Raw genomic sequence first — 20,372 nt, 5'->3', positions numbered from 1 at the left:
GCAGCCTCCGGCCCGGCTGTTCCAGAGCTGCGGTACTGGAAACTGAGGCTCCGGGTTTGGGGGCGCGAGCTGCGGCGGGAGGCGTCGGCCGCCAGTCGGGCGGAGGCACCTCCCTCCCCGGCAGCCCTGCGCGCGGAGCCCCGCGGCCCCCGGCTGCTGCTCCAGGCTGGGATTGGAGTTGCCGAAGGTAGGCGAAGAACTCGGCGAGCGGCGCACACACCAGTAGAAGCCGTGCGCCTGTGACGTCAGGGGGCGACTGACCAATGGGGAGGCGCTGCCCTTTGGAGACAAACCATTCGACTCGTGGCGTCTGCATCAAGTCTGAAAGCAGACGCGCAACTTTCGCAGAATCCACCTTAAAATCTCTGCCTTAAACTGCACCAGCCCCCAAAAAATCCAAGGGGGGAAAGAAGGGGGGGAGAACAGATCCCCCCTCCCCCCTCTCCTCTCCCATCCCTCCCCCTTCCTCCTCCCTTTGAGTTAACAAGGCCCTGCTCACTATATCTCTTTATATTAAAAAATATATATATTAGAGAAGAGCGAGGGAGAGGGAGAACCACCTCCACCCCCTCTTTTTAAATTTTTTTATTTTTTTATTTTTTATTTTTTTGCAAGAATCCCAAGAGCTAAGGTGGCTGCAGAGGGGAGAGCGGCGCGAGCCAAGTGGGGGGAGGGTGGAGGAAACCCGGGAGAAGGCTTTCTCCAGCCCCCAAAGTTTTGATGATGACCATGACTACGATGGCTGACGGCTTGGAAGGCCAGGACTCGTCCAAATCCGCCTTCATGGAGTTCGGGCAGCAACAGCAGCAGCAACAGCAGCAGCAGCAGCAGCAGCAGCAACAGCAGCCGCCGCCGCCGCCGCCGCCACAGCCGCACTCGCAGCAGAGCTCCCCGGCCATGGCAGGCGCGCATTACCCTCTGCACTGCCTGCACTCGGCGGCGGCGGCGGCGGCGGCGGCCGGCTCGCACCACCACCACCACCAGCACCACCACCACGGCTCGCCCTACGCGTCGGGCGGCGGCAACTCCTACAACCACCGCTCGCTCGCCGCCTACCCCTACATGAGCCACTCGCAGCACAGCCCTTACCTCCAGTCCTACCACAACAGCAGCGCGGCCGCCCAGACGCGAGGGGACGACACAGGTGAGAGGCCGCCGGGGCAGCTCGCTTCTCCCGCCTCCCGCCTCCCGGCTGCCCCCCACCCCGCCCGCCCCGCTCACTTCCTCAACGCCGGGGCCTCCGCCGGCCCCCTCCCCCAGGCGGCCCGGCGCGCCCCCGGCCAGGCCTCGTGCGCGCCCGCTCGCCTGGCGCCTGCCTGCCGGCCTCCGCCCAGCCGGGCCCCTGCTCGCCGCCGCGGACCCTCCGCTTCCTCGCGGCGCCGCCCGCCTTGCTCCCTGGTCTCCCGCGCGCGGCTCCAGCCGCGCCTCCGACTCCGCGCTGGCTTCGCTCTACGAGTTGGTCCGCGCGGCGCGCTCCAGCTCGCTGGGTCTGTGCGCCCTTTGCCTCCCTCCTCCCCTCCGGGCTGTGACCGGCGTTTGGCAGGACTGGGGACATTTCTGGGCCGGAACTGAGGAGCGTGTTTTGCTCCCGAATGCAATTTGGGCAGCCAGTGGCCTACTTTGCGGGTGGCGCCCGGTGCGCTTCGGTGACCCGAAGGAAAGCTGACGTTGCCTCTAGCTCTGGTTAAGCTGGCGACAACTGGTCCCTTTGCTGCGGGCTTTTAGATGTCCCCCACTCCCCCCCCCCCAACGCCTGCCCAAGCCCCCCTCCCTCTGGGTTTTCGATACAATGTTGGCTGTGCCTTTGTTCCGAGAGGCGAAGCAGAGGGCCTCTGGCGGCCGGCTCTCAGCCCCCGAGGGGTTCAAAGTTGCCAGGCGATGCTCAGCCGGTTCCGGAGCTGGTCTGAGCGGCCGGTTGGTTTTGTTTGGGGTTTCGGTCCCTCTCAGCAGCGTCGTTTCGAACACGCCGAGGGTCTTGAGGCACCGGGCTTGGAGCTAGTGACATAAAGTCAACTGGCCGCATAAACACCAGGTGGCTCCAGTAAAGCCAGGCCAGGGGCCCCCCGTTCTGCGGCCAGAGCAGCCGCCCTGCGGCGTCGCACGCCACCGAGAACGGCCGGCGCAGCCTCCGCTGCGGCAGAGCGAGGCTCTTTGCCCCAGGGTCGAGGGCGCTCCCGCGGTCCAGTCCCCGCACTTTCTTAGGGCCGGAGTTAGGGTCGGGAAGTAGCTTTCTCACCCTCAGGAAGCACCCGGGCACTGTGAACCCCGAGAGGTTAGGGTGGCGTGGGGACGCTTTGAAGAAATCCTTTCGGGGCTTTGGGGAGACCCGGCACAGGCCAGGCCAAGCTCAGGGAGGCTGCAGCCGTGGCCTCACGGGTGACCGCTGCTCTGTATTTTTTGCTTGCAGATCAACAAAAAACCACAGTGATTGAAAACGGGGAAATCCGGTTCAATGGGAAAGGGAAAAAGATTCGGAAGCCTCGGACCATTTATTCCAGCCTGCAGCTCCAGGCTTTAAACCATCGCTTTCAGCAAACTCAGTACCTGGCCCTGCCCGAGAGAGCTGAACTGGCAGCTTCCTTAGGACTGACACAAACGCAGGTAATTCCCGAGAAGCCCAGGTGTCCCTGAAATGCTGACCCTGCTTACAGATCGTGCAGGGAGCGCATCAGGAGGAATTCTGGGCCTAGTCAACTAAGGATGGAAGGAGCTTAATGACCAATGCCTTTGCTCCATTACGCACTTTCCGGGACAACACAGTTTGGAATAAATGACCTGGTATTCAATGCTGGATTGGATTTACACGTCCTCCCAACCCTCGGCGACCCCACCCCAGTCTAGTGTCCTTTGGTGACCAAACATGTAAATTAATAGAGGCCTATTCCAGAGCAGAACAACAAGAAAGAGAACAAACATGTAGGAGGAAAAGATGTTCAGGCCAGGAGGCAGAATAAAGACCTATGTTTCTTAAGGATCCATTTGTGGGTCCTGGGACTTAATAAGGATTTCAACTCATAGACATAGAATGATGAAATGAAACTGGGGGGGGGGGGGGCGGGGGTGGAACCAGATGGGTATAGGCTCCAAGAAGACTTAGTAAAAGGATGAAGGCACAAACTATCTGTCATAGGATAGGTGAGGTGAATTTTTCTGAAGATTGCCCTGAGCTCAGTGTTTTAAATCACCCTGGGTGACTGGCTGGTGCAGGCTGGGGTACCTCCCTGGAGCACAGGACTTGGGAGCAATGGCAGAGTTGGAGATCAAAGAGGAATGCTCACCAAATTACAGCAGGTGAAGCCTCACTTAAGTACAGTTGCTGAAGTTCTCCTGTCCTACTAATTTGAAAGACATATGGGGCATTTTAGACTTCACAGGAAGGGGCTTAAGTAGGTATATTAGGGCCCTGGTCATAAAGCCAGGCTGCAATCACCTGTGGTTTTTGTCCTTGTCAATTAACTTAGCTGCATGGGTTGGTAGGCCTCATGTGAGGTGGGTGATCTTCAGCATGGGGACTCCAGGGTTTATGGGACTCTTGCTGGTAAGTGATTGTGTGTGGTGTCTTAGAACTGATGATGCCCCTCAAGCTTTTCTTTTTAATTCAACCTGCTTTCTCTTGCCATATTGCCACTGGAAATATTTGGGGTTTGATGTGGACGGATTCCTGCTACTCAGTAACTTGTATTCTTCTTGGAAAAGCCGATTCCTAGGGCTAAGGAATTTTAAAGGTAAAAGAAGCAGCCCCAGAGAATTTCCTTCTCAAATAAAGTAGATCTGGGGTGTTAGCTTAGATATGCTACCATCCCAGAGTCCTGATTCACATTTAATTTTCAGGGGCCCTTTGACTTTTAGCGACTGCACTGATAATCATGTCATGATTATTGACCACAATCTGACCGAGCAACATACAAAGCAGGGAACTAGGGAGGTACCATCCCTCTTCCCTACAGGATTATGAGGATACATTTACTTCAGGAGAAAGATGCTCCATGCACGTGCAGTGTATGCAGGGTATATTCAAGGCATTTGGTTATAACTGTACAGGCGTTTCTCTGTTCAGTCATTTGCTCACCGTCCATGCATGGAGTTGCCAGGTTTGGGGGTTAGTAAATTCAAAAACAGACTACCAGAGGAAGTGTGTTCAACTGGCTTTCATCTGAAAAGTTCTCCATTTAAAAAGCCTCCTTTAGACTTTAAACCTGGCTATCTTACTCACCTTCGTTCTTATTTATGCGGCTGTTTTAAACCTGGGCTTGCATCCAGCTGAAGAAAGAGTTACAATGACTTTAGGTATCCAGACAAGATACCTGGTAAATTGGGGCGGGATGGGGGAGAGATGGCTAGAAAAGAGGTGGAAGAAGGCGGGGACTTGGCATTTGCGGTTTTGTTTGTTTTGTTTTTTGGGTATTGCTTCCAAAGCCTCGAATGGAGGCACCGGTTTGATGTTTTTCCGTGCCTAATGATCACTACCACATTTCGTTCCAGGTGAAGATATGGTTTCAGAACAAACGCTCCAAGTTTAAGAAACTGCTGAAGCAGGGCAGTAACCCGCATGAGAGCGACCCTCTCCCAGGCTCAGCGGCCCTGTCGCCGCGCTCGCCGGCGCTGCCTCCGGTGTGGGACGTTTCTGCCTCAGCCAAGGGCGTCAGTATGCCCGCCAACAGCTACATGCCCGGCTACTCGCACTGGTACTCCTCTCCACACCAGGACACGATGCAGAGACCACAGATGATGTGAGTTGTCTGAGGGAAATTGATACCCTAGGGAAACGTCTGAACAAGGCAAGGAGGATCCAGGACCTGCTTGCATCCGCCAAACCCAGCCAAAGGAGCAGGCTCGGGAGAACTCTTCTGTGTAGCAAGACAGTCTGGGTGCTTGCTCGCTCTCTTGCTCGCGCTCTCTCTCTCTCTCCCCGTTTTTCTTCTCTCCTCTCTTTCTTTTCTTTTTTTTTTCCTTTCCTTTCCTCATCTGCTTTTTCCTTTGAGCAGCCTCAGTAACTGATCTTGCATTTTAGGGAGAGAGAGGGAGAGAGAGAGAGAGGGAGAGACTGGTTTCTATGCCAGTGCTCCTGAATTCCCTCACTGCAAGGACATTTTCCCTTACCCTTTGGGATCCAGGCTCTGAGCCTCCTCTTCTCTTTGGGAGTATCCATCAAAACGACTTTTTTTTTACAGACATTTCCCCCACCAGAAGAATCTGCGCAAACATGGCAGCGTTTTTACTTGTTTAATGAGCTTAAGACATTACATGATGAAAAAGAAGCATTTTGGGCTCCTGCATTTTTATTTACCAATCCCAGACTGACAAAAAAAAAAAAAAGAAAGAAAGAAAGAAAGAAAGAAAAAAAACAAGAAAAAGAAAAGAGAAAGCAAGCAAAAGAAAAAACCCTCACATAACAGCCCTTCTTTAAAGAAAAAGGAAAAATCAGCTGTAAGATTAGAATGTTGCCACAAAGGAAACGCTGCATGTTTTATCAAAATGCAATGAGCAAGAATGATGATGTTGAAAAACAAGAGCAACAACAAAACAGAACCACTCTTTCCCTACCCCACCCCCGAACCCTGAACTGGAATCAGGAAAGACAGAAGAAACAACCAAAATCACCATTCTATTGCTTTGATACCTTTACTAGGTGAATTGGTGGCATTCACTAAGCTAATAGGGACGTTTATATTGAGAAACATTTCTGTATATATTGTTGAATTTTAGTTGTACATATACTTTGTATGGTTTTGTCTTCTTTCATATATGGAGTAAAAGCCACAAAACGCTGGGAGTGTCCTGTATATTTCTCTCTGTGTGTCTCTATCTCACCACCCCCTCCTCCTACCCTCCCCTTATATTTTCTATCACTCTTAAAAGAATTCCTATTTCCTAATATGGGAAGCCCTATATATAAACATCAAGTGCCTGCAAAGATGTCAGTTTGCAACACTAGCCTTTGCCTTAAGTACTTTAACATTAAACATGGATGTTTTCTCAGCTTCCTCTATATATTATATTTTTATTGTAATTTCTACACACTTATTTATTTAAAAACAACAACAACAACACTGGAAAGATCTCTCCCAGGTTAACTTCTAGACATCCAGTAGTTCCCAGTACGGAAACTGAATGCTCTCCTTTTCCTTTCCTTGGCCAAAATAATATAGCTGTACTTGTCTTTGTTTGGAAGCAGTTTTTGGTGGTTGTTTTTTTTTTTTTTTTAAACAAGAGCAAAGAATACAAGAAAAAAAAAACAAAGTAAACGCACAATTATAACTACTTAATGTTTACACCCTTTGCAAGCTAGCTAGGTAGGAAAATGCATGATCCTGGATGAAATATATCCTTCCGATCTTGTGGAAAGCACAGAAATAATGAAAATGAAAAGCCCTTTCGTCATACAAGCAGGAAGCCCCATACTGCGAGAATTAATGGCTACAGACCTGGGCATCCTTCAAATTATGAACCTTGAAACCACTGAGCCATTTATCAGAAGTCAATAGAGATACTCAGAGTGCTCCATATAATGACAGCGACATACAGTCGTGCAAAAGGACAGTCACTATAATTAGACACAAAGCAAAGACTACTTACCAATATACCCGTTCCTTTTTTTGTTGAGCAACTTCCACGCTCAGTCAGTCTCAGAATGGTTTAAAACCGATCAGTCTTGTCATTTTCTAGCATTCGCATTGTTACATTAGGAAAAATGTTTTCTTTTCTTTTTTCCCCCTTCCTACTGTGAAACTTTGGGTTCGTAGCTCCCCAGGATCAATTCTGAACAAAGCCTCCAGCTGCAGTGCCATCCAATTTGAAGCAGACATTGGGGACAATTTAAGGTTTTTATCCACAAGAAGGTTTTTTTCCATTCTCTTAAATGCAGCCATAATTAGAGTAATTTTTCATGTAGCCCGCTGATTACAGCGTTTTTACCGTCAAAGATAATTACCTGTAATTTTCTTCCACTTTTAATACTAAAAAGCCATCTTTATTTAGATTCAGGAACAGGAAAGGCGAAACAAAAGAGGGAAATTATTCTGTTATTCATACACAAATTGCAGAGACGTAGGACCTAAAATTGAAAATTAACCAAAATTATAATGCTGAAAAGAATGGAAGAGGCTGCAGAAGTACAGCTGGTAGTGGGGCTTTGCTGAATTATTCAAATTACGTTAGAAAAAAGCTACCATACATCGAAACCAACACTAATTTTTCTTAAAAAAAAAAAAAATCTACCAGACGTATGCCAAACCACTGTGAGTGCATGGAATTCTGAAACCCAGCAAATGCATTTTAACACATTGGAGGTGCTGTCATGATACGCCTGTAACGATCTATCTCTCGACTTGAGTTTAATTAAACAAGAAATTCTGCGAAGGGGTCCTCCCAAGAACCATCCGTGGGACTGGGCTTCCTCCGGCTCTTCTGAATCTAAAGGGTTAATATTTTCGCTCTTTAGAAAGTATTGACCCTATAGTAAACTGATGAGAGAGAGAGAAAGATTGAGAGAGGACAGAGACCAGACCGGTAGGAGGGGCGTGGGTAAAAGGCATCGCCCAGTTGCGGTGCCTACAACGCCTCCCCACGTTCGAACTTCCCCGGAGTTGGCGTTCTAGAGCCTCGTTCTGACCATATTTTCCAGGTTAAAAAAAGAACGAGAGAACAATAGCTGCGGGGGTGAGGGGAAGGGGGGAAATTTCTTCTCGGCGCCAGTAAGCATCTCATTATCTTTTGACACAATTTAGTCCAAAGGTTCCCGCCGCCAGAGAAAGGCCTTTCTGCACAGGGGTGAGGGAGCCAAAGACTTCTCAGGATCCTGCACTTAACATCTCTAGCTGCTTCCAGTGTCTACAGGGTCAGGAAACAGCGTCATCTATAGATAGAACAGCACCGCTTCTTGCGAGAGTCTTCCTCGGTGCGTTCCTAAATCCGACTGGTTCCCGGGCTCCACAGCTCGGTTCTGTGTCTCAGCCAATCATTCCCCTCCAACCCCAAGGTCGCAGCGTTCGGGCCCCGCGGGCTGTAGCTGTATGAACCGCATCCCGCCCCTCCCCCGCTTCCCCCCCCACCCCACCCCATCGGCTGGAGGCACAGGCCTTGCAAAAGAGCCCTGAAGGGTTTCAGGGGCCAGTTATTCCGGAAACTTTCTCCCAAGTGGAGGAAAATGTCGAAGGGGCTGTGCAGTCGGGAGATGCAGACTACACCTGCCATTGCAAATGTCCGCGTACCTGTGATACTGAAGGAGCTTTGTGGCGAGCGCCGTTGGCTCTCTCGATGCCCCCAAACTTAAAATCGCCGGCACAGGTAAAGATCTTAAATTCGCCTAGGGCTAGCTTTGAGTAACAATTTCCAAATACATTTTAGTTTGGAATCTCCAGCCGGCTCCCTTCACACCTTACAGAAACCTGGTCTTTTTCGCAGTCTCCAGTCACAAGCTGCACCACATACATCAATAGCACAGAAAGCAAAAAGACATACCCAGTTCTTAAGGATCCCAATCTCACCCGAATCCTTTTCCTCACCAGAACAACCCTTTCACTGTTAAAGGGGGATAAAAGGTCAGAACTGAAAAATCTATAAAGCAAAGTTGCAGTCTATAATAAATCACAACAGCAACACATAGAGCTTGGAAAGTGTGAGACGAGAAACATGAACGGTGCCTTCAAGTATGGAAGAAATAAAAACTTACCACCAGTGAAAATCTCTTAAGCAATGATCAGGGTCTAGAAATCTATACTGAACAGAAGCAGAGGAGAATATTTGTCTGAGTCTCAGGGCAGAAGCTCTTTCTCTATATTCTTGGTTGAGTGAGCACATCCAGGTGTGAAATTGTTTGCACACCCCAGCACCTCTTATATTGCCAGCAAAATTAGCTGTTATTACTGTCACTGTTTAGTGATGGTTAGCGTGATACAAAAAAAAAAAAAAAAAAAACTGCTGTAATCAAGACCTGGCGCATCTTTGCAAATTACAGATAATTGTAAACGTCCAGATTATGATAATAGCATCCTAATCCAGCCTGCAATATAATTATTACAGAGTGTTACATCTGAAACTGTCCAGTAGGGCTAATTCAGCCATTATTTAGACCCTATTTTTGCACTGCAAATGGGTTGCTGAGTTGAAAATGTACGATTGTAATTTCACAGGGCACTCAATGAGTAATGGTATAGGAAGAGGAAAATACAAAAGTGAAATGTGAACGGTAGCGATCAAATCAAACCCTGAAGGACAAAAGACTGTTTGATTCATATGGAAAAAGAAGAGCGGGAATTAAGAGAATAGCAAATCAGTGGTCTGAAGCATTACGTGTGCAAATCTTCAATATGTGTAGGGCTGATGTGTTTGCTAGGGCTGCTGCATGTACTTCTGCCTGGAGTCTGGAATAATTTTTCTCTTTCTTTCTTTCTTCCTTCCTTCCTTTCTTACCTTTCTATACCTCCTGTCTTTGTTTTCCCTCTCTGCTAAAGCATTTCCTTGCTTAAAAAAGAAAAATGCCCTTCCCCCAAGCAAAGAACATTTGTCAGTTTCACCATTGTTTCCACCAAGGCTGCCTCAGAATGTGCCTGTCACTTGTTTATGAACATTTGCTTAAATGAATTTGCAATCTCTCTTGTCATCAGAGCAAAATGCCTTGTGTGCTTGTAAGTGTTCCTGAGCTCCATCTCCATTCTCTTTCACAGAGAACGAGTCATTGAGAGTCCTAAAGGATATTAGCAGAAAACGTATTAATTGCTGCTAATTAAATAAAACCGGCTGGGAAGCTGTCTCCTCCACTTGGCTAGGCTGACTATTGGCTTTAATCCTATCATTAACTTTTATTAATTAACACCCCGCATATAAACTAGTCCAGCTGCTTCTATTGCTATAAGTCACTGATGTGTTTCTTTCTAGATTCCAGAAAGTTGAATATTTTTGATAAAGGATTGTTCCTGCTCCCAGACATGGTTGTAAAAAAGCAAGATCAGTCTCTTAAAACAGGAGGGACCCTAGAGAGAGGGAGTCAGAGTTAGAGCAAGAGTGTCTGGAGGGAGACTGGGGTACTCTGCTGTCCCAGACTGAGGTGAACCCTGGGTTCTAGCTGCTGCTTACAAAGAGGCTAAGCCCTGCCCTAGCTGAAACTTCTGGAGCCTAGTTCTGGTTCCTGGTTGGGGGGTGGGGATGGGGAGGATGTCCTGGTCAGATACCTAAAACCCTTATATCACTAGGACCTCAATTTTCCACTTTGACTACAGAGAATGTCCTGGGCATCTTTGCCAGACTCTAGAACATATGTGATTATTCTTCCTCCTCCCAACACCTCACAGACCTGGGAGCTGCCCAACCAGGGCCAGCCTCTAAGGTGACAAGCAGGCTTCCTGGGTCCTATGAATTTAAAGGCAATAATGAAATGTTCCATGTTTAGTGACCCCTATTTATAGATGAAAGTTGAGTCCATATCCTGCCTCTTCCCCTACCACTATATCCCACCTTGCAAGTGGTAAGTGGCAGAAATAGTCCTTGGATGACAATAAGTTTCCAGTGGCAGATTTCTGTCTTCTCAGCTTTGCAAGAAAAAAAAAGAATGTTTTTTTAAAAAAATCATAGCTTGGGAACTGTTTATTGCCCTTCACCCCCACCCACTTCTTCAAAACACACACACACACACACACACCCCTCCTCCAAGTTTCAGTAATGATTCTATCTCCACCATACACAGTCGTGTGTGTGTGACACACACACACACACACCCCTCCTCCAAGTTTCAGTAATGATTCTATCTCCACCATACACAGTCGTGTGTGTGTGACACACACACACACACACCCCTCCTCCAAGTTTCAGTAATGATTCTATCTCCACCATACACAGTCGTGTGTGTGTGACACACACACACACACACCCCTCCTCCAAGTTTCAGTAATGATTCTATCTCCACCATACACAGTCGTGTGTGTGTGACACACACACACACACACACACCCCTCCTCCAAGTTTCAGTAATGATTCTATCTCCACCATACACAGTCGTGTGTGTGTGACACACACACACACACACCCCTCCTCCAAGTTTCAGTAATGATTCTATCTCCACCATACACAGTCGTGTGTGTGTGTGTGTGTGAGCGCGCGCGCGCGCGCGCGCGTAAAATGGTGTTATGAAGCCATTTTTTCCCTTCCTGTGGGAAAGGTCGTAACGTGTGGTATTTCACGGTTTTATATAAATCTTGGTTTAGGATGTGGAACAGACTCAATAATTCATGCACTTTTGGCAAAGACTCCTACAGACCCCCATAAATCAGAAGTAAATACGAAGTCCCAACGAACAAAAGAACAGAAATATTAATTGCTGCAGAACAAGACTCTCATCTCCTTTAAAGACAGATGCACGTAAATTCCCCTGGTTCCTATCTTCACTGTTAGAGCTCGACCTATAAAACAGGTTATTGCATTTCCGCTGGCAGCCCTGGATGATTGAAGGGGAAGGCGCCCCCCGCCCCTCCGCAGTAGATGCGATGTATACTTTCTGCCCTGTACAACAGGGGAACCGAAAGCTTGTCAGATGCAAAAGAAAACGCGGATGGGGCGGGGGGGGGGGGGACGGCAAGGCTACGTAGAAAAATATTTAGCCAATCCCACACGTGCTACCGCTATTTGGGCTGTTTTCGAGGCCCAGAGTTTCGCTGTGAGTCTGAAAAAAACCAGTACAATATGCTAGGACCGCAGGCCACCTGGGAACGCTAGAGGAGGGCGGGAGCGAGCCGTAGCGCCCCCTCCCCAACCTCACACAAGGCGGAAGCCTCCACCCAGCCTCTGTGGGAGGGGGGTGCTGGTGGGTGGAGGAGAGGGGTGACCGCAGGCGGATCCGCCGTCGTGGCGCGCTTCCCAGAGGTGCCGGAGGGCGTCTGTCCTCAGGGCGTGCCTCTGGAGAGGGCTGGAGCGCTCGGGGTTGGCGAGATCCCAGCGGCCAGTGGGAGGCGCGCGATCCAAGGGCTTGCGGGGATGAGGCGGGAGGGTGGTGGTTGGGTAGCCCTAAAGGTCCTCTCCTCGAATAAAAGGAAGCGCTGGCGGAGGGCGGGGGGTCAGGGGGCAGTGCTCCAGGAGGCATCCCTTGCGCTCAGGGCGGGGGAGCTCGGGAGACCCAGTGGTGTCAGGCCGGAGTAAGCAGTTGGGCGCGCCGGGAGGAGGCGAGCACCGCCAGGCCTCGGCGCGCTGTGGGCGACTCCCGGGCTGGCGCGGCCAGGACGCCCCGAGCCGTGGGGCGTCCGGTGGGATCAAAGGAGCCAAAGGAGGCCAGCCGGCGCGTCTGGGATTGTGGGATAAGGGGCGGGAGAGAAAGGATTGGCATGGGCGGGGAGATCCTGGCCTGGCCGATGTCCCCAGGAGGGGGTGTGTGCGTGTGTTTGCTGTGCGGGTCAACACGCTCCTGCCCGAGGCCGAGACCTGGGTGGATCTGTGTGTGCGTTGACAGCCTCCCGGGTGGGTTCCCCAACGAGAGGGAGGGAAAGAGGGAGAGAGCGAGCAAGAGAGAGAGATCAAGGGCAGCGAGGTCTGCGGGTTCCTCTGTGTGTGTGTCTCAGGCCCTGTGGCTCAGCACTGGAGCCGCCTGGCACCCACAGGAATGCGGCTTCTCTCGGCTCCCCAGGCCGCCCCCTGTTCCACAAGGAGGTGGCCGCCAGGAAAAAGGGGGGGAAAAGGGCAGAAATCCGCCTAACCCAAAACGAGCTTCAAACAAAGACCAATTTATCTGATCTTTTACCGGAGGGCCCAGGAGGCAGGCAGGGCACCAAGGAATCGCGTTGGCCCTGCCGGCAAGCCCCGGACCTCCTGGGCTTTGTGAGGAGGTCTGAAAATAGGGATAGAGGCTTGGGAGTATGGTGGGGATGGTGAAGAGGCCCACGGTAAAGAAAATTAAATTTGTGGGTGGGCTTAACATCTTGGGAGACCTAGATTGAAAGCTAGGCAAGTCGGGACCGGAAGGGGCACACGGAGACCCCAGGAGAGTGGTGTCAGACAGACTGCAGCTATGCTAGGGGAATAATACGTTTCTATTAGATACAGGAATAAACAATGGAGAGAAGGAGGGAAGGAGGGAAGGTGGGAGGAAGGGCAAGGGAGAGAAACATCACACAGATATTTTTAGACTTCGCTGGAGATCTGTTATTTTTACATCCTTGGGCGCAGGACTGCAGGGAGTTAAATTCTCCTGGGAGAATCCCCATGGTGCCAGGGAAAACCCGCTGCAGAATGGTTTGCCAGAATATTTTTGTCCATGGCTCTCAGACCAACTTAAAAAAAAAAAAAAAACAACAACCCCGCGAGAGAAGAGACCATTGCAGTGGAAGAAGTGAGGTTAGCACAAGCAAAGGAATCCTGAAACCGAGTCTGTCTGCGCGGCGTGATGCCTGCCGGCGTCGCAAGGAGACTAGTGTCTTTAACACCAGGCAGCGTCAAGGCTGGGTGATCAGGAAGGGTGGCCAGGAAAGAAGAGTTTCCCTTCTTTCCCCGTAAACAATTCGAAGTCGCCCGTCCTTCAGCTTGGCCGCGTCCGGTGACTGGGGATGGTAGAGAAGGGATCCCCTTTTCATAAGCCAGGAAGGGAGGGCGGAGATGAGAGGGACGGCTGGAAAAATATCTGCCCTCTCCCTGTGCAGAAAGGTAAAGAGCATGTTCCAAGCACATTCCTGCCACTCTCAGGCGGCCAGTGGATGGTAAATGTTGGAGGTGTGCAGTGGGTGTGCCCCCGTCAGCCTCTCCAAACGCGCACCCGGGGGCGAAGGGGAAAGCTGGAGCTCCCAAACCGCCGGCGCAGGCTTTCTCGAAGCTGGATTCCCCGGATATGAAGCGCTCGCTTCGGTGTAAAGGAAACTCCCTAAACCTTTACAAGCGAAGAAAAGAGCAGAAAGTAGATCCCTCCACTTCTTCCCTACGGTCCTCCCATTCTCTGCCAGTGCGGAAAACAAAGTGGGGGTTCGCACGAACTTCTTGGGAGAAAGGAGAGGTTGGAGGAGAACGGAGGAGAGGAAAGCTGCGACCAGAGAAGCAGCCGCTTGGGCTTTGGGGTGGAGGAGGAGGAGGAGTCCACAGCCCAGGCCCGACCGCGTGCTACCCCGTGGCCTGGCCGGGGGCGTCAGGGACCAGAGAACTCCTACCCCCAGGCTCTAGCCCTTATCCAAACGGCAAGCTAGAAAGGGAGGGAATTGGGGAAATGGGGAGGAGGGGAAGGGAGAGAGGGGAAAGAGCGAACACAGTGATAAATTCCCCTCCGGGCACGCAGCGTGCCTTTTCAGGTCTAGTTTCCCAACCCTGGAAGAACCTTCTCAGAAATCCTCAGATGACAGGATGTAATTTTTTATGTGCTAATCTCCAACCCACCCCCCCCCAACACACACACTTAAAAAGACTCTTGTCACATTTATTGCTGCTGACTTCCTAGCTGTAAAATATATCTCACGCATCTTGTAATTTCAAACATAGGATTTCCCTTGGTGTCCCAAGGAAACAAAGTCAGGCACACTAAACGACAATCAAAGAGACGCCCACAAGCCAGGCCAGAGAGCAAGCCCTGGACCAGGCCATAGTGGTGGTCTCAGTGTTGATATCTATGTGCAGGGGCCCAAGAAGGATGAGACATAGGCCAAGGTTGCCACAAGTCCTTCCTCTCTGCCCCAAAGACTGCTTCACAAAGGAGAGATCCCTACAAATATTCAATTTCCCATCCTTTGGGACCACTATGCCACTGTTTTAGGCAAAAGCAAAGCAGAAAGACCTCCTTCTTGAAAAAAACCCGCAGTGGTAAAGAGGATGGAGGGGGAAAAATATACAATATTGTCTCACACAAGATGAAATCAAAACCAAGCCCAGCCGCTGTCATTCCTGTCCTTCACCCCACAATTCCTTCTCTTGGCAGAAGGAATGCCCCCTACCCATCATGCTCTGCTTGCCCTACTGATTTATGTTTATCATCCTTCTCAGGTCCTGTGATCCTTCCCTCTCTCCAAAAAGAGCCCAAATAAAATTTATAATCCTTTACCAAGGAGTCTGAGACACTACCATTTGCCATGCTGCAAACATTTCAGGTTTTTTAAAAAATGTAATAGGAAGGAAAATTTTCTTCTTTTTCTTCTTACTCTTCTTTTCCTCATCTCTGGAAGCTCCCATTAGAAGGGAGTGTAATTTGTCTAATTGCTCTGCCAATACACAGAAGTTGTTGGGGGCGGGGGGGGGGGGGGGGAGTTGTGCATGATAATTGCTTTGAGCTTAGAATTTGGAGTGGTTATTGATGGATTTCTGCAGCTTTTTTACTCACACACAGGGTGGGAGGACTGGATTTAGATTCAAGCATTACTTTCTACCTGAAACAATCTGGGGTTAAACTTAAAATTATCTAAATGTTTTTGTGGTTAGGCCAAAAAAAAAAAAAACCCTATATATATTTTATGGCAGTACTATAAACAGGCCACATATGTATATAGACACATAAAGTACAGCATCCAACACACGGGTACAGTTTTGCCTCCATGCAGCCCCAATTTCTGTTTTCCTTTTTGCCTGATTGGATCTCTGCAGAGCATATCTTCCTTTAATTGCCTACATAAAACGTCACTAGCTCATTATAAGGAGGGCAAAAGGAGTATTTTTTTAGAAACATTTGGCTTTCATGGTCGAAATAATTTTATTTATCCAGAATATACAGTTTAATTCCTCTATCTACACTTATTTACATGGTTAAAATAACATTGAAAAAAAGTCTTTTGAAAAGTTGAGGTCATAGATTTCAAGGCACCATTGATAGTGTCCACAGTTGCGCAAAAAAAGTTCGTCTGTAAAAAAGGGGGGACGAGGGTCCTCTGAAATGCAATAACTTACATGCAAAAAAAGCTTTACACATGAATCTTTTTTGTTTCCGTTTTCCAAACTTCCCCAAATGAATTCCTTTCTTTATGATTTTCTAAAACAGCAAAACACAGCAGTCCCAAAAAAGAGAGCAAGAGAAAGCCGCCTGTCTAATAGAGTGTCCCGGAGGCCAGCGCCAGCGGGTGCTGTAAGGAGCCGGGCGGCGGCAGGTGGGAATTGATTGAGCTGGCTGCGCTCGGGTACCAGGAAGCCGAGTTCTCCAGGTAGCTGGACGCGGGGGACTGGTTGGAGGTCGGAGGGTGGGCATGAGGGTGGTGGCTGAGCGAGCGGGATGAGCCCTGGGGCTCCCACACCGCCGGAGACTGCGGCGAGTTACACGCCATAGGGTCGCTGGAGCTGGGGCTGTGCTCCGGGGGCATCTCCCCGTTTTTCATGATCTTCTTGATCTTGGATCTTTTGTTCTGAAACCAGATTTTCACCTGGGTGGGGGAACAAAGGCACACGTTACCGGGTCACTCAGAGGCCGCCCGCACCTTGCCTGGAGGAAGCATCTTGGGCCCCCAGGTGGCACGGACCTGGCCTCTCCCCGCAGCTTGCGGCCTAAGGTCAGCGGGCCCGGCCTGAGGCTAGTCTGGATCTGGGATCCCGGAGGACAACCTGACCCGCCAGATGCTCACCGGCCCCTGCGAGGGCAGGACTCGAGTCTTTAGTTTGTTTGGGCTGGGGGAGGGGGGCGCAAGTGTCCCGGGCGGCGTGCGCCCAGGTGTGGGCCTGCGCAGCGCGCACGGAACGCGGCGCAGCGAGCGTCCCCAAAACAATGGCCCGAGAGCCGCGCACGAGGGCTTGGGGCTGGCTGTGCTCGCGCCGGTGTGGGGGAAAGGTGCAGGGTCCCAATCATCCGCCCAACTACCCCCACTCCCTCCTCAACTTCCAAAGGTCAGAAGGCGCCTGCAGCTCTGGGTGGAGATTCGAACATTATTTATTTATTTTTTTTTTATGGGCCCCAGCAGGTCTGAAGAGGGAGTGAAGGGAATGGGACGACCCAGGATGATTTCCCCGCACAACAGCGCCCCCCACTTTGCGACCCTCAGGATGCCACGACCTACAGCTCCACAGGAACAGGGCATGACCCTTCAACCTCCCGGCCGGAGGCGACCTTCGCGGCCCGAGACCACCGCGAAGCCGCCGGGCCCTGCTCTCCCCGAAAGGCTCTGCATTGTGCAGAGAACCAACTTCTTCAGGCTTCGAGAGTGTCCTCGAAATGGCCCTCCTCTTGTTTCCAATCTAGGAAATTGGCCCCTCGCCCCTGGAGGCCCGAAGCGCGAGGATGAACGGCGTCTCCACCCCGTCCCCACCGTCGCACGGCGGCGACACCCAGCCTGACTCATGGAGTCATGGAGGTAAGGGCGCGGGGTCCGCATCTTTCTGTCTGTGAGTTTCTCGAGGTGCTATGGAATCGGTTGCCGCGGGTCGGGACGGAACCGCGCGGCCCAGCCAGCCTTGCAGCCGAGGCGGGGCTCAGACCCTACCGCTGCCTGATTTACCTGTGTTTGCGTCAGTCCCAGCGAGGCGGCCAGTTCGGCGCGTTCGGGCAGGGCGAGGTACTGAGTCTTCTGAAACCTTCTCTGCAACGCGGCCAGCTGAAAGCTGGAATAAATAGTCCTGGGTTTACGAACTTTCTTTGGTTTGCCATTCACCATCCTCACCTCGGGCTCGGCCACTTCTTTCTCTAAATAATCAAAATAGACCCGGTTAGAGTTTGTCCGCAGACGTTTCTTTTGCAGAACCCTCAAATACAGTCCTTGAGTTTTGTTTTGTTTTACCCACGCAGTCTTCAGTCTCTTTCCCGATATCACCTCCTTGACTTAGCAAGACCCAGAGAAATACGCCCCTCCCCCAAGTCATGGAAAAGCCAGGTAGTTTAATTCCCTACTCAGTTCATTCAGGTTCTTGTGGGCTTGTGCAAAGCTCTTTGTACAGCACGGCTCCCTTCTTGGCGTCTGGGATTTAGCCCTTGCAGCGAGCGGTTCCTGCTTCACCCTGGCTTGTTTTTACGCCCACCCTGCGCTCACCCCCGTTTCTGGGGCAGTTTGGCCAGCCCCTCCTGGGGCTTCAAGGGGGGAGGCTCTGGGCCGTGACACCCCCCTCCAGCCCCCACTGTCGGCGTCTGTTCGGGCGCCCGCAGAGACCAGACGCAGGGGCAGGGAAGACGCTAACCGAGGTCTCCAAAGTTCAAAGACCCACAAGCAAACTATGTTCCTTCAATTCAGCAGCAAGAGGTCCAGGCCGCTGCAGACAGAGGGCCGATTATGCAGCCCCCATAATCTCCTTGCAGATCTGCGAGGGCACAGATGTGTCTGGTTTCTTTTACAAATAGACTTAATAAGTTCTTGGCCAAAAGAAAAAAAAAATCTTTCACTTATGCACGAAATACAGAGACACTGCAAGGAATGAAGACATACCACCACCTAGGTTCTCTTTTTAAAATTTAGCAAGAGTCACACATTGAAAAGGATTCATTGGAAGGGTGTTTTCGTAGGAAAGGGGCGGCAGTTCAGGACGAATTTCTCAAAGTTGTGAATATAGACAGGGAAAAGAACTCTGAACACGGGCTTTACAAACATACCCTGGGGCCACAAGTCCCCTTTCTGAAAAGTACCACCTTATCAAAACTACCCATCTCTGAAAGGGGTAGAGTGGTGTGTGTGTGTGTGTGTGTGTGTGTGTGTGTGTACACGCGCGCTCGCGTGTGGCGACCTCCTGGGAGAGGAAGGGTGGAGAATGAGGGCTGTGGTCTCTATTCTGCCAAAGAAGGGGATGCTAATATTAGTAGGATTATTAATGTGCTAGTGGGAAGAGATCAAACCTGACCAGCAAAACCTCTCCAAGGAGACCTCATGCCTCTCTCTTACCGCCCAAGCTCACTAGCCCTCTTAAACTTTCCAACTAAGTTTCAAGGAGGGCGAAAAGAGAGGAGGTGGGGAAGAGGAAGACAAATTTTGGGCACCCCTTAGCAGCCCTCCTCCACCCTTAAATGGCTTTTTGTTTCTGGAATTGCCCTGGATAAACCACAAGGCTCTCCGAGGCTTCTTTTTCTGGTGGGCTCCAGCCCCCCAGCCCTTCACCCCCACCTCGGGCTCCCGGGACAGGAACACCACCCTGGCTCGTGGCTGCTCTTAGACTAATCCCAACAGCGTCTTTGAGGCAGCCTTCCACTCCCACTCGCACCAGCAGAGCAGCTCACCAAAAATTCCAACAACTAACCTCCCCTTTATTACGCAAACGCCACTCAGACTGCCTGAGTCTTTCTTCTTTCCATCCCTACCCCCTTTTCAGACTAGGTGGCTTTCAGACCAGGCAACTAGGGAATCCAGAGACTCGAGAGCCCCCCACCCCCCAGGTGCCCGAGGGGAGAATTCTTCCAAGAGTCTCTAAAATGCTGGCCGTGGAGAACGTCTCTCGGTTGCACAGTCCAGGCCCCCCTCCCTTCTGCCGGGTGCGCCCCCACTGTAGTGGTTGGCGCGGGTCCCCAATCTCCCACCCCACCTCTCCCCTCTAGAATCCGGGCTCCCCCTGCATCTGCCCCCCCCCCCCCGCCCTTACCTGGCTGGCTGGCGGCGCTCGGGACGCGGTTGTAGGCGCCGCCGTACTGGTGGTAGGGGCTGGCGTAGCTGTAGTCGGCGTAAGCTTTGGCGGGGTAGCTGCCGGCCGAGCCATTCACGCCATGGTACTGGTACTGGTAGGGGTTGAGAGCTTTGCCATAGGAAGCGGAGGTAGGAGAGCAGTAGCCGTGTGGGGCTCCCCCCGTGGGACTGTAGTAGTCGGAATCGGTGGCCGACGACTCGGGCAAAGTTGGCGATTCCTGAGACGGATGGTGCATGGCTGCGGACGTCTGGAACGGAGCTTGGAAGTCGCCGGATCGGATGCTGGGGACCCTTCTGTCAAACACTCCTGTCATCGCTCACCGGCGGCGGCTGTCCTTGCTGCTGTGGCGGCGGCTGCTGCCCGAGTTGGCTGTCGGGCTGTTCTGGTCTAAGCAGACATGGCTGTGGGAGCGAGGGAGGAGGAGGAAGAGGAGGAGGAGGAGAGAAGGAGGAGGCGGCGGCGGCGGCGGCGGCGGCGGCGAGGAGGAGGCTGGGAGTCGTGGAGGCTCTGTCTCCGGCAGGCTGACTGATGGCTGAGGCGCAGCACAGCCTTGGTTAAATCCTTAATTGCGCGCTTACGCACAGCGGGGTGGATCGGGTTCCATTGGCCAGGGCCTCGGGAGCAGCAGCAACACCCTAACTCGTCCAACTAGTTTTAGCACAACAAAGCATTGCTTAAAAAAGAGAGAGAGAAAAAAAAAAAAAAATGGAGGGGGGGTTTGTGAGTGAGTGTGTGTGTGTGCGCGCGCGCGCGTGCGCGCGCACGCTTGTGTGTATTTGTTGCTTGTTGGGGGAGGGGGTCTCAGGCAATCTGTTTTCAGTGAATACCAAAGACAACGCAGGAGCCCCAATACCCAGCTCAGTAATATCTGGAGACAGTGTGTTCCAATCAGCAGCTTTGGAAAGTGT

General features: G+C 51.4%; 2 protein-coding genes across 2 annotated transcripts; one reads left to right on the top strand and one right to left on the bottom strand.

Annotated features, from left to right (window-relative positions):
- Positions 1 to 626: 626 nt before the first annotated feature.
- DLX6 (distal-less homeobox 6) lies at positions 627 to 5,292 on the top strand. Its single transcript, XM_046021256.1, has 3 exons — positions 627 to 1,144; positions 2,408 to 2,601; positions 4,483 to 5,292. The coding sequence occupies exons 1-3, from the start codon at positions 721 to 723 to the stop codon at positions 4,732 to 4,734; spliced, it is 870 nt and encodes a 289-aa protein (XP_045877212.1). The 5' UTR covers positions 627 to 720; the 3' UTR covers positions 4,735 to 5,292.
- Positions 5,293 to 15,672: 10,380 nt separating this feature from the next.
- On the bottom strand, positions 15,673 to 19,920 carry DLX5 (distal-less homeobox 5). Its single transcript, XM_046021272.1, has 3 exons — positions 19,423 to 19,920; positions 17,364 to 17,548; positions 15,673 to 16,298 (listed from the first exon to the last, which is right to left on the bottom strand). The coding sequence occupies exons 1-3, from the start codon at positions 19,775 to 19,777 to the stop codon at positions 15,969 to 15,971; spliced, it is 870 nt and encodes a 289-aa protein (XP_045877228.1). The 5' UTR covers positions 19,778 to 19,920; the 3' UTR covers positions 15,673 to 15,968.
- Positions 19,921 to 20,372: the final 452 nt, after the last annotated feature.

Source organism: Meles meles, chromosome 10, assembly GCF_922984935.1.
Source record: "Meles meles chromosome 10, mMelMel3.1 paternal haplotype, whole genome shotgun sequence".
NCBI lineage: Eukaryota > Metazoa > Chordata > Mammalia > Carnivora > Mustelidae > Meles > Meles meles.
The sequence above is the reverse complement of the archived record's forward strand: the minus strand, read 5'-3'. Positions and strand labels throughout refer to the sequence as shown.

What these genes read in the sequence shown, in the direction of transcription:
- DLX5 (XM_046021272.1), bottom strand. Translation starts at nt 19,777, where the DNA reads ATGACAGGAGTGTTTGACAGAAGGGTCCCCAGCATCCGATCCGGCGAC. An exon ending in GAGCGCCGCCAGCCAGCCAG is followed by an intron (nt 17,549 to 19,422) that starts GTAAGGGCGGGG and finishes TTGATTATTTAG; the next exon opens with AGAAAGAAGTGGCCGAGCCC. An exon ending in TGGGACTGACGCAAACACAG is followed by an intron (nt 16,299 to 17,363) that starts GTAAATCAGGCA and finishes TCCCCCACCCAG; the next exon opens with GTGAAAATCTGGTTTCAGAA.
- DLX6 (XM_046021256.1), top strand. Translation starts at nt 721, where the DNA reads ATGATGACCATGACTACGATGGCTGACGGCTTGGAAGGCCAGGACTCG. An exon ending in GACGCGAGGGGACGACACAG is followed by an intron (nt 1,145 to 2,407) that starts GTGAGAGGCCGC and finishes TTTTGCTTGCAG; the next exon opens with ATCAACAAAAAACCACAGTG. An exon ending in TAGGACTGACACAAACGCAG is followed by an intron (nt 2,602 to 4,482) that starts GTAATTCCCGAG and finishes ATTTCGTTCCAG; the next exon opens with GTGAAGATATGGTTTCAGAA.